The 12,314-nt window shown below is 38.4% G+C and overlaps 1 protein-coding gene across 4 annotated transcripts; it reads right to left on the reverse strand.

The window, feature by feature from the left end:
* Nucleotides 1-4,637: 4,637 nt before the first annotated feature.
* CARD16 (caspase recruitment domain family member 16) lies at nt 4,638-8,953 on the reverse strand. Of its 4 annotated transcripts, XM_010367038.2 has the most exons (4): nt 8,864-8,944; nt 7,961-8,227; nt 6,731-6,793; nt 4,809-4,963 (listed from the first exon to the last, which is right to left on the reverse strand). In XM_010367038.2, the coding sequence occupies exons 1-3, from the start codon at nt 8,868-8,870 to the stop codon at nt 6,774-6,776; spliced, it is 294 nt and encodes a 97-aa protein (XP_010365340.1). In that variant the 5' UTR covers nt 8,871-8,944; the 3' UTR covers nt 4,809-4,963; nt 6,731-6,773. The 4 variants fall into 4 exon arrangements, with proteins under 4 accessions (XP_030773990.1, XP_030773989.1, XP_030773988.1 ...); XM_030918130.1 differs by lacking the exon at nt 6,731-6,793 and having other exon boundaries at nt 4,638-4,963; nt 7,961-8,421; nt 8,864-8,953; XM_030918129.1 differs by lacking the exon at nt 6,731-6,793 and having other exon boundaries at nt 4,638-4,963; nt 7,961-8,455.
* Nucleotides 8,954-12,314: the final 3,361 nt, after the last annotated feature.

Consider the following 12,314-nt stretch of genomic DNA (forward strand, 5'->3'; position numbering starts at 1 on the left):
TCTAGAGACTTGTTGAATGGCTCTGACCAAATGCTGCTCATCTCGGATGAAGATAGGAATTTGTTGGGAACTGGAATAAAAGTGACTCTTGCTGTGTTTTGGTGAAGAGATGGTGGCATCTTGCCCCTGCCCTAGAGATCTGTGGAACTTTGAACTTGAGAGAGATGATTTAAGGCATCTGGTGAACAAGTTTCTAAGCAGCAAAGCATTCAAGAAGTGACTTGGGTGCTGTTAAAAGCATTCAGTTTTATGTATTTGCAAAGATATGGTTTGGAATTGGAACTTACATTTAAAAGGGAAGCAAAGCATAAAAGTTTGAAACATTTGCAGCCAGATGATGTGATAGGAGAGCAAAACCCATTTTCCGAGGAGAAATTCAAACCAGCTGCAGAAATTTGCAGAAGTAATGAGGAGCCAAATGTTAATCTCCAAGACATTAATCTCCAAGACAATGGAGAACATGTCTCCAGAGTATGTCAGAGAATTTCCAGGCAGCCTGTGCTATCACAGGACTGGAGACCTAAGAGGAAAAAAATGTTTTCATGGGGCAAGCCCAGGGCCCTTCTGCTGTATGCAGCCTAAAGACTTAGTGCTCTTCTTCCTGGGCCACTGCAGCCATGGCTAAAAGGGGTCAAGAAATAGCTTGGTCTGTGACTTCAAAGGGTGCAAGCCCCAAGCCTTGGAGCTTCCATGAGGTGTGGAGCCTGTGGGGGCACAGAAGTGAAGAATTGAGGTTTGGGAACCTCTGCCTAGATTTCAGAGGATATATGGAAATGCCTGGATGTCCAGGCCAAAGTTTTCTGCAGGGGTGGGACCCTCATGAAGAACTTCAAGTAGAGCAATACAGAAGGGAAATGTGGGGTGTGAGCTCCCACACAGAGTCTTCACTGGGGCACTGCCTAGTGGAGCTGTGAGAAAAGGGCCACCATTCTCCAGATCCCAAAATGGTAGATCCACCAACAGTTTGTGCCATACACCTGGAATAGTCACAGGCACTCAATGCCAGCCCATAAAAGCAGCTAGGAGGGATGCTGTACACTGCAAAGCCACAATGGTGGAGCTGCTCAAGGCCATGGGACCCCAACTCTTGCCTCAGCATGACCAGGATATAAGACGTGGAGTCAAAGATCATTTTGAAGCTTTAAGGTTTGGCTGCCCTACTGGATATTAGACTTGCATGGGGACTGTATTCCCTTCCTTTGGTCAATTTCTCCCATTTGGAATGTATGTATTTACTCAACACCTGTATCCCCATTGTATCTAGGAAGTAACTAACTTGCTTTTGATTTTACAGGCTCATAGGTGGAAGGGACTTGCCTTGTCTTAGAAGAGACTTTGGACTTGGACTTTTGGGTTAATGCTGGAATAAGTGAAGACTTTGAGGAACAGTTGGAAGGCAGGATTGGTTTTGAAATGTGAGCACATGAGATTTAGGAGAGGCCAGGGGCAGAATGACAGAGTTTGGCTCTGTGTCCCCACCAAAACCTCACCTTAAATTGTAATAATCCCCAGGTGTCATGGGAGGCACCTGGTGGGAGGTAATTGAATCACAGAGGTGGGTTTTTCCCATGTTGTTCTCATGAGAGTGAAAAAGTCTCATGAGATCTGATGGCTTTATAAAGGGGAGTTCCTCTGCACATGCCTTTTTGTCTGCTGCCATGGAAGATATGTCCTTGCTCCTCCTTTGCCTTCCACCATGATTGTGAGGCCTCCCAAGACATGTGGAACTATGAGTCCATTAAACCTCTTTTTTTCTTTATAAAGTACCCAGTCTTGGGTATGTCTTTATTAGCAGCATGAGAACAGACTAATACACCTGGTATGTAATATGTAACTGGAATATTCAGAATATTCAAATGTAGCAAGTGATGAGAACAATAAAAAATCATTGGCAAAGTAGGAGACAAAATATTGCAGGACTCATGAACTGTAGACAGAGGAGCCAGGGAAGACCAGAATACATCTCTGTCTTTGCAATCACATGTTCAATTGCTTATCCCAGAAACAAACTTAATGTGGGCAATTTATTTTATAAATCTATTTTATGAAAGGTGGGCTAATAGCAAAATGCAGACAGTATGTTATGTTTATCAAATTCTTTACCAAAATTCTCTTGAGTTGTTACCTTAATATTTTTGGAGATTAAAGACCCAGAGTTAGAAAAACATTCACCTTTTGACATGTGGGCTACCAGTTTTATTTCCTGTGCTCTAGGTGAAGAGTTAAATGTGTTTGGGTTTGACTAGAACTCACTGTGTAGGAGGACATCATTTTCTATTTTTATTTTTATTTTTTATTTTTTGATGGAGTCTCGTACTGTCACCCCACTGGAGTGCAATGATGCCATCTCCACCTCCCAGATTCATGTGATTCTCCTGCCTCAGCCTCCCAAGTAACTGGGATTATAGGCACACACCACCACACCTGTCTAATTTTTTGTATTTTTACTAGGGACGGGGTTTCACTATGTTCACCAAAGTCTTGAACTCCTGACCACGTAATCTGCCCACCTCAGCCTCCCAAAGTGCTGGTATTATAGGTGTGACCCACTATGCCCAACCTCTCATGGTGTTTTATCTTTACTTTGCTAATGACTTAATCAGATGGCAGCACAAACTTGTGCTCCTTGCCACTAGGATGATTTGTAGCATGGAAGAAAGCAGAAATTGCCTGTGTATTACTTATCTTCCAATCATTTACTTTTAAATGATTCATTTTTTTTCTCTATTAACTAAAGTATTTCACCTGAGGTTTTCTCCCCCAGCCAGAGCCATGAACCACTGAGTTGAAGCATGTCAAAGTGACATCCCAGAAACAGAAGCCATGACTAGACCATGTATCTGGGAATGTAGAGCCATGAACCTTGAGTCTCGTATCCTGGAAAGCTAAACATTGAGCCACTGGATCCCAAGGCCCCACTGTTTCCTCAAAAATGAAGATGTCAAAAACTGGAAACAAACCAATATCCAATTCAGGAGCATAAAATAACAATTTGTGCTATGCACATGCACTGAAATGCTATTCAGTCATAAAAGGGAAAAATTACTAATATATGCAATAACATGGATGAAAAAAATGTTTCAATTATGAGTGAAAGAAGCCATAGAGGAAGGAACACATACCCTGTGATTCCAATTATGTAAAGTTCTAGATTAGGAAAAACTAATGTATAGTGATAGAAATTCAGTCACTCCTTATCTAAGGAGGAAGTGGAAGGAGATTGAGAACAATGGGCATGACAAAACTTTCTGGGGTGACGAAATCGGTTTGCCTGTTCATTGGGATGTTATTATACTAGAATATTCATGTGTCTTTAACAGAGAAATTGTATTCTTAAAGGGGGTACATTTTCTTTGACGTAAATTATACAAAAATAACATTAAAATTTTGAAGCAAAAATGGTCAGTGGTTGTAATAATAGATTTTTTTTTCTTGATTTCTGGCTGGACACACTCCACAAATCTGTAAAAATTTTGGTAAGAGGAAATGGTTTTTATAGTGCCTGAGTTGTAATTACCAACCACCCAAGTTGGATGGGGAATTGTATACAGAGTGGATATCATTTAGAGGAACCGAATTGTTGACTTAAATATGTACTTGAAAATATAATCACAAAGGTAAAATCATCTCAAAATAAATGAATGTAGCAATTTTATTATAAGTAGTATTTTAAATGTGCATAATGTTATAAAATCTTGTCAGTGTGAAGTCTGTGCAACAATATCATTTTAAATGACAGAGTAGGTACTAGACAAATCTCTGACATAGAAGACAGAAAATTCCTGTGCTTGGGTTTTGGCTATTCCATTTCCAAGCCGTAGAAGTTCATGGACCCTTTCAGTTTATCCAACTCTTCTTAGTTATGTTTTTGGACTATCAGCACATTTTGTGTAATATAACTTACAGCACTAATCAACTATTACATGCTATTCTATTTTTTCTTTGTCTAAGAGCCTCTCTCTTTCTGCCCAGCTTTTCAGTGTGGACTTTGGCATCTAATAGCCCTAGGGTCAACTTCTATTTATGAGGTGTAGATCTTAGACAAGTTATTTAACATCTCCCATCCTCTGTGATCTCGTATATAGGAGGGGCCTCATAATCATTCTTACCTTCTAACATGCAATGCCAGGTGTAGAGAGCATGCCATTATACCGCTCATATATAGTAGTCATAAGCTATAGCCCAGAAGCAAGGTGATGTTAAAATGCACTTTTTGGTAAAGTGCTCCTAAATTTTTTTTATGCTTCATTTTAATATGTAATTTATTTATTATGTAATTTAATTATTATTTAATTTAATTATTTATTAAATTCAATTAAAATAAATTAATTTAATTATTATGTAATTTAATATGTAATTCATTTTAATATGTAATATGTAATAATAAACAGTAATTTCATTTTATGAATAGGAACAAAGAGAATTCTTGATAAGCACAAGTTTGGATGAGAAGCACAAGAATTGGATGAGAAGCCAGAGTCCACCTCAATACTTATTCAATGTGATGTGCTTCTTTCCAGCTGGGCACTACACTAGAAAATCTGGATTATACGAGCAGACAAAATGGCTTGTTTGTGTCATTGGGAAATAAATGACATTTGTGTCAGTGGGAAATAAATTCCAAGAGACAGACTGGGTGAAGACTACAATAATTTATGAGTTCCAGTTTGTAACTCTTTACATAAACCTGGGATTCTAGGATACAGAAATCCTTTATGCAAGGGGAGCAGAAGTATGATTCTCCAGAACCGCTCAATAAAATTGCTTCTAAGAAAAAGCCACTGAATTTCAGAACTGCCTGAAGTATATCTTTCACTCCACTTTATTATTATATTCTGAACATGGCACCTCTGTGACTTTTGTTTCCATATCCTTTGAGGTTCTTCTAGAAAGCAAAGCTTGATGCTGCCTTCTGCGCTTGAAGATGTGTACATAGCTGGGTTGTCCTGCACTGCCTGAGGAGCTGCAAGAGACAAGGAACATCATGAACAGTGGCATCCCTCTTTGTTCTTACAGTCTCACCTATGGATGAAGCTACAAAAGAGGGAATACATTCCTAGAGGACAATCCTAATCTAATCTTTAACAGAGTTGAGTGTGTTTGCTGCTAATGGAGCACATTTCAAGCCAGAGATTTCTAGGTATGCATTACAGGGAGTATCTACTTTCATATTTGAGGATAAGTATTTCTACAAGCATTTTAGATAAAAACATAGAGAGAAGACTTTTCAAGGCCATGCATGATAAAGCACTCAGGAAACAGTCAATCCGTAATATAAAACTGTTAAAATAAGATTTGTTTTCAAAAGATTCAAACCCTAGGATAAAATTTAACGGAAGCAAGTCTTAATTAACATTAATTAATTTTTAAAAGATGTGTTTATCCTTTTATTTATTTACCTAATAGACATAGTGGTAAACACAGGGAACATTTTTTTAATGATCCTTTTTCCCATCCTTCAGCATCTCCTCCTACAATGTATATGTATGGGAGGACAAGAATATTGAATACATAAACTAGAACAAATATAAAATAGAATGATGAATGCTAAAATCATGGTGTGCTCTAGATGGATTCATAGCACTAAACATTGCTTGCACAAATGTATGAGGAAATGTTTTCACAGAGTTTATGTGAGAAAATCTTTGAGGCTTTTACTTCATCACAAGATCAACACAATCTGACAATGTGATGCACTTGTTAAAGAAATTAATGTGATCTTCATTTCAAGATAGAACTGAGTGTTCTAAATATCCAGAGGATCTTTTAGAAATTATTAAGGCAAAATAATAATATTTAATTTTGCAAATAAATTTGAAATACTGCTATGCAATCGGATAAACAAAGGCAGCATGAAGTGTGTGGACATGGAGAAGAACTAATTATAATGATTATGTTGGAGAAAACTATAAAATAATAATTTAGTAGAAGAAATGTTTGATTTCTTTGTAAAGATTTGTGAAAGCCATAGGAAAAAAACTGAAAAAAATGCATTTGAGTTATTTTTGAGAATGCAGTATTTGGTTATATAGTGAGTATCCCATGCTGTGAAACATTTAGGAAAACATTCATCAGGTAATCATCCTTAATAAATTCAGTAGAGTAATATTTGAACTTGATAAAAATGTGCATTTCTAGCCTCTAAATTGCTTTCAAATGTAAGTTTCTTTTATTTTAAGGGGGGCACTTAAGGAATAAGAGTTCTTTAATAAAATAATAGAAGTAAGAATGGAGAGACATTTCCAAATTTGAGAGAAGAATGCATAAAACTTGGCCATGGCTTGAATATTGGAGGTGCACGAGAGGAAAGGGACCAAGATGACTTTCAGGTTCCTAGTTTGAACAACTGGTGATGGTGGCATCAAAAACCAAGTTACACAAAACTGGAAGAGAAGCAGGGTGGGGAAGAATGGCATGTTCAGCTCTGAAATGGTTTAGATAAAGGTGTCTTTGGGAGATGTGGGGGAATATTTCAGTAGGCTTAAATAATGTAGTTTGGTACTTATTTGGGTAATCAGAATTTGAGATACAAATTCAGAATTTGTTAGTATAAATATGAGTAGTAAAGCTTTGGAAACGGCTTCTGCAAAAACAGAATGGATTAAAAAAGAAAATTATATGGCAAATCTGTGGGAATTCTCCATAGCCACTTCAAGCACGGCTCATTCTACTAAATTAATGTTAAGGAAGCTGGGGTTCAAGAACGCTCTTCATTTAAAAACAACATTACCTGGGAAGAAAGAAAGTACTCCTTGGGAGTCTTGTGTACTAAGCTAATTTCCAGGTATTGGACCTATAAAAAGATGAAGAACATTGAAACAGCCACTTATCATCTCTGGAAAACTTTACAGCAATGCGTAAGCCACTCCTCACTACAAATTCCTCGCACAACCTTGACTAAATGACGGTAAATGATGTTAAAGGGCACCAAAACTCCGATTCTCACCATGTTGTAGGTCGAAGGGATTATAAGAATGGACAAGCTCATTTCCTGAGCACTGTATCAGGCCTCAGGAGGGCTGCAGGTGGTGGAAGTCCAGGCCTCCCAGTATGATCTGCAGCCTGGTAACAGGCAAGTGGGTGATCTCACTCAAAAGAAAATGCAAGGGGGCAACGGGAGGAAAGGGTCCTGTTGAAATCTTCACTTTTCTGTAATCATTGAAGGTATTCCCTGAATGTATCATCATCACTTAAATATACTTTATTCTTCTCAGAGGGCAAAATTTTGAAAAGAATTTATAAAAAGTACTTGAATACAGACCCTAAAACTCATGTCAAACAACTACGTAAGTGCCTAGGGACACGCTGGACACAAAATAATAAATCAATCAACAAATATTGTGCCTTGCCAGGAACACTGGAATATATAGTAAGAAGCTTTTTGGATAGTTCTCACGACCTTTAGGAAATTAGCTACCATGTACTTAGAACAGAAAATGAACTTTAATCAGAAGAGGGCCACTGAGGCTGAAGGAAAAGAATCAAAGGAGAGTCACATGCAATAGGGCCCCTGCTACAGAAATATGACCGAAAGGCAGAGATAAGAAGATAGCCTGCAGATTAATATGACTAGCAAAGAAATCAAATGTTAGGCATGGGCCGGGCGCGGTGGCTCAAGCCTGTAATCCCAGCACTTTGGGAGGCCGAGACGGGCGGATCACGAGGTCAGGAGATCGAGACCATCCTGGCTAACACAGTGAAACCCCGTCTCTACTAAAAACACAAAAACTAGCCGGGCGAGGTGGCGGGCGCCTGTAGTCCCAGCTACTCGGGAGGCTGAGGCGGGAGAATGGCGCAAACCCGGGAGGCGGGGTTTGCAGTGAGCTGAGATCCGGCCACTGCACTCCAGTCCGGGCGACAGAGCGAGACTCCGCCTCAAAAAAAAAAAAAAAAAAAAAAAAAAAAATGTTAGGCATGAAGACAGGCCCTAGGTGAACTTGAATGTGTCACTGACCCTTACCTGCTGAAAGTCCCAGTGTCCCTGCCAGGTACCTGTCTTCTTCACAAATGTATGTAATGAAAATTTGGGATGCCTGTGCCCCTTTGCGAATAACAGAGTCAATCACAGCTCGGGCCTTATCCATAACTGTAGGATTTTCACGTTTTATTTTCTCCATCTCTTCCTGGTTCAGCACGCTTGTCTGTAATAATTCATCCAGTAAACCATTTATTGTACCTTCACCCGTGGAATGGATAAACAGCTTTCTCTTCTCCTTCAGGACCTTGTCTGTTTGGAGCACAAGGATTTCTCACTTCATGAAAACAGCCTCATATTCCTCTCATGTAATCAACAGAAAGTGAACTCATTTAGATTTCATCAGTGGAAGGTCCCCCTCCTCACAGTTGGGTAATCCATCTTCTTACTGTATCACTGTCCTACTTGTTTCCCTCAGTAGTCTCCATACATGTGCATGGAGTGGCCTGAAGATTGAGTTTACCATTTCCACATTAGTCCCTGGAAAGTGAAGATCATCCTCTTATGTCCCTTGTTTATTTAACTTTGAATAATAAAGTAATGAAGCAGAAATAGCCCATTTAGGAACCCCTGCTGCTAGTACTCCTCCTGTGCCAATTCTGTACCCTCTGTCAGACTTTCAACATGTAAGTAAGAGTTTAATTTAGATTGTAAAATGACAGCAGGCTGCCCCTAAAGCCTCAGTTCCTTTCTGGGCTTGCCTTTCCTTTCTAAAGGCTGCTAGAATCTTCTAGCTCCTTCTTTCCTCCCTCTCTTCCCTCTCCCCTCTTTTCCTCACTTCTGCTCACCTAAACTTCCACAGATACTAACTATGGTTTCCAGAAGAGCCAGCACCTTCCAAAACTCTTTCTTCCCAGCAACCTGTTCTTGGAACAGTAAAAGACTCACCAGCCATGGCTCTTCTCTCCTGCCCTTCTTGTGTGGGCTGAAACTGAAAGTATGCTTGGCCTTCCTTTTTGGCAGGGTGTGTGCACATACTGGAAAACACCCACTGCACATGCATATGCATATCTTTATTTTTCCTCCCAGAGAAAGAATCAGAATTGTAGTCTGCATCAGAGAGTGTATCAATGGGAATTTTTTTTCACCAGCCCTTGGATAGATCAGGGTAGGAGGAGAATAGGGCTTAGAGATTAAGACAGGATTGAGAAAGTATGTATAGGGTTAAATTCACACAGTGAAGAGTTTCCCGTTCATTCAAAAACTTGACGGAAAAAAATTAACACAACCTTTGCAGAATGTGAACCACTGTTCCCTTGACCGCACCTCACAGCTTTGGGGAAAGCTTGTAGGAAATATATATTCCTGTGAAGCAATTTTGCTTTAAGAAATGCAAACATTTTTCACCAAAATTAAAGTCTTTCTTATTTAATGTTCTTCCTTTCCTGATGGCTTTTTGTTTTGTTTTGTTTTCTCATACATGGTGTCACTCTGTTGCCCAGACTGGAATGCAGTGGCATGCCCATGGCTCACTGCAGCCTCTACCTCCCTAGGCTGAGATGATTCTCCCACTTCAGTTTCCTGAGTAGTTAAAAACTACAGGCAAGCACCATCAGGGCTGGTTAATTTTTGTATTTTTTGTTGAGATGGATTCTGCCTATGTTTCCTTGGCTGATTTTGAATTCCAGCACTCAAGCGATCCTCCCATCTTGGCCTTCCAAAGAGCAGGGATTACAGGCATGAGCCATGAGCCACTCACTCATCTTGGATGGCTTTCTTTTGAAGGACATTGCGTCATAGAGGCCCAAAGCATAGACTCTGAACTCAGAATGTTGAACCTAACATGTTAAACTCACCTTCCTGGGCAAGATATTGAAATTCTTTATACATTGATTCCTCTGTCTGTAAAATAATATTGTTAATAGTACATACACATACCTACACAGTTTTGAGTAGCTTTGAGATAAAATGTGAAAAATGAATGGAACATTGCCAGGCAAATGGTAAGCAGATAATGAGGGATATTACTATAATTAATACAAACATTTCAGTTTAGAAAAATAATCAAGGATGATTATTTGCAGATTATCTAGCTAAGTTTATCTTTTGTTAGAATCCTCACGCAGTGCCTCCAGTCATTCATTTAGCAAATATATGTGGACAACATGGTTCTCGGTGTCAGGGGTTCAGTCAAAACATATTATGATCCTTTACCCCTTGCTCTAACATTCAAGAGGGAAAGATAAACATGAAATCTGGTATGCAATATGTAACTGGAATATTTAGAATGATACAATATGCCAAGCAATGAGAAGAATAAGAAATTAATTGGAGAAGTGGGAGACAAAGTATTGCAGGACTCATGCAAATTGTACACAGAGGTAGCCAGGGAAGGCCAGAAGAGGTCTCTGCCTTTGTCAGTACATGCTCAATTGATTATCCCAGAAATAAACTCAATGAGGCTAATTTATTTCATGAATAAACTTGATGGAAGATGGACTAATAGCAAAATGCACATGGTACATTTCATTCATCTTTTTTTTAACCGAAAATTTTCTTGGGCTGTTATGTTATTATCTTTGGAGGATAACGACCAGATTTACAAAAATATTTACGGTTTGACTGGGGTACCAGTTTTACTTCCTGTGCTCTAGGCTAAGAGTTAAATGTCATTGGTTAAGTAGAACCGACTGTGTAGGAAGACAATGTCATGGCTTTTAATCTAAGGTGTTTTTCATGGTGTTTTTATCTTTACTCTGCCGATGACCTAATCTGATTGCAACAAAATCTTGGGCTCCTTGCCACTGGAAGGAATTGTAACATGGAAGAAAGCAGACATTGTCTGTACACCACTTCTCTTTAGTTTATTTACTTTTAAATTTATGTACTGACTCATTTATTTTCTCTGCTACCTAAGGGTTTCACACAAGGGTTTCTCCCCTCCAGTCAGAGCCAAGAACCACTGAGTTGAAGCATGCCAAAGTGACATCCAGGACACAGAAACAATGATTAGACCATATGTATGGGGATGTAGAATCATGAACCTTGAGCCTAATGTCCTGGGAATGTAAACATTGAGCCATGAGAGTGCAAGGCCCCCTATTTCCTCAAAAAGGAAGATGTCAAAAACTGGAAACAACTCAATATCCAATTTGGGAGCATAAGTAAACAATTTGTGCTAGACACATACACTGAAATACTATTCAGTCATAAAAGGGAAAAAATTACTAATATATGCAATAACATGAATGGAAAATTTATACTTTCATTATGAGTGAAAGAAGCCATATAGGAAGGAACACATACCCTGTGACTCCAATTATATAAAGTTCTAGATTAGAAAAAACTAATGTATAGTTGTAGAAATTCAGTCACTACTTATCAGAGGAGGAAATGGAAGGAAATTGAGAACAAAGGGCATGACAAAACTTTTTGGGGTGACAATATTGGTTTGTCTATTAAATGGGATATTATACTAAATATCCTCATGTAATTAATAATCAATTTATATTCTTAAAAGGGGTACATTTTATTTGTTGTAAATTACACTAAAATAACATTAAAATTTGAAATGAAAAAGGTCAGTGGTAGTAATAACAGACTGATTTGGAAAAAAAAATTTTTTTCTTGGTTTTCTTGATTTTCTTGATTTTATGTCTTGATTTCAGGACACACTCAAGCTCCACAAATTAGTCATAGTTCTGGTAAGAGGAAGCACTTCTTATAGTGACTGAACTGTAATTACCCACCACCCACATTGGATGGCAATAGGTAGACAGAGGGGAGATAACTTACAGGAACCAATTTATTGACTGAAATATGTATCCAGAAAATAGCATTACATAAGGAAAATTATCTTAAAATAAACAAATGTAGCAATTCTACTAGAAGTAATATTTAAAATGTGCATATTGATTTAAAATCCTTCTCTCAGTGTGAAGTCTGGGAAGCAATATTATTTTAAATGACAGAGTAGGTACTATAAGAATCTCTGCCACAGAAGACAGAAAATTCCCGTGCTTGGGTTTTGGCCATCCCATTTCCAAACCTTAGAACATCATACACTCTTTCATCTTATCCAGCTCCTCTTCTTATTTATATTTTTGGACTATCAGCACATTTTGAGTGATACAACTTAGAGCACTGATCAACTATAACATGTTGTTTTGTGTTTTCTTTATCTAAAACCTTCCTCTTTTCTGCACAGCTTATCAGTGTGGACTTGGATATCTAATGGTTCTGAGGTTAACTTCTGTTTATGAGCTATTAGATTTTGGACAAGTTATTTAACATCTCTCAGCCCCTGTGTTCTCATGTATAGGAGGGACCTCCTAATCATTCTTACCTTCTAGGATGCAATGGCAGGTGTAGAGATCATGTCACAGTACCTCTCATTTAT

The sequence above is a fragment of the Rhinopithecus roxellana genome, chromosome 15, assembly GCF_007565055.1.
Source record: "Rhinopithecus roxellana isolate Shanxi Qingling chromosome 15, ASM756505v1, whole genome shotgun sequence".
Taxonomy (NCBI): domain Eukaryota; kingdom Metazoa; phylum Chordata; class Mammalia; order Primates; family Cercopithecidae; genus Rhinopithecus; species Rhinopithecus roxellana.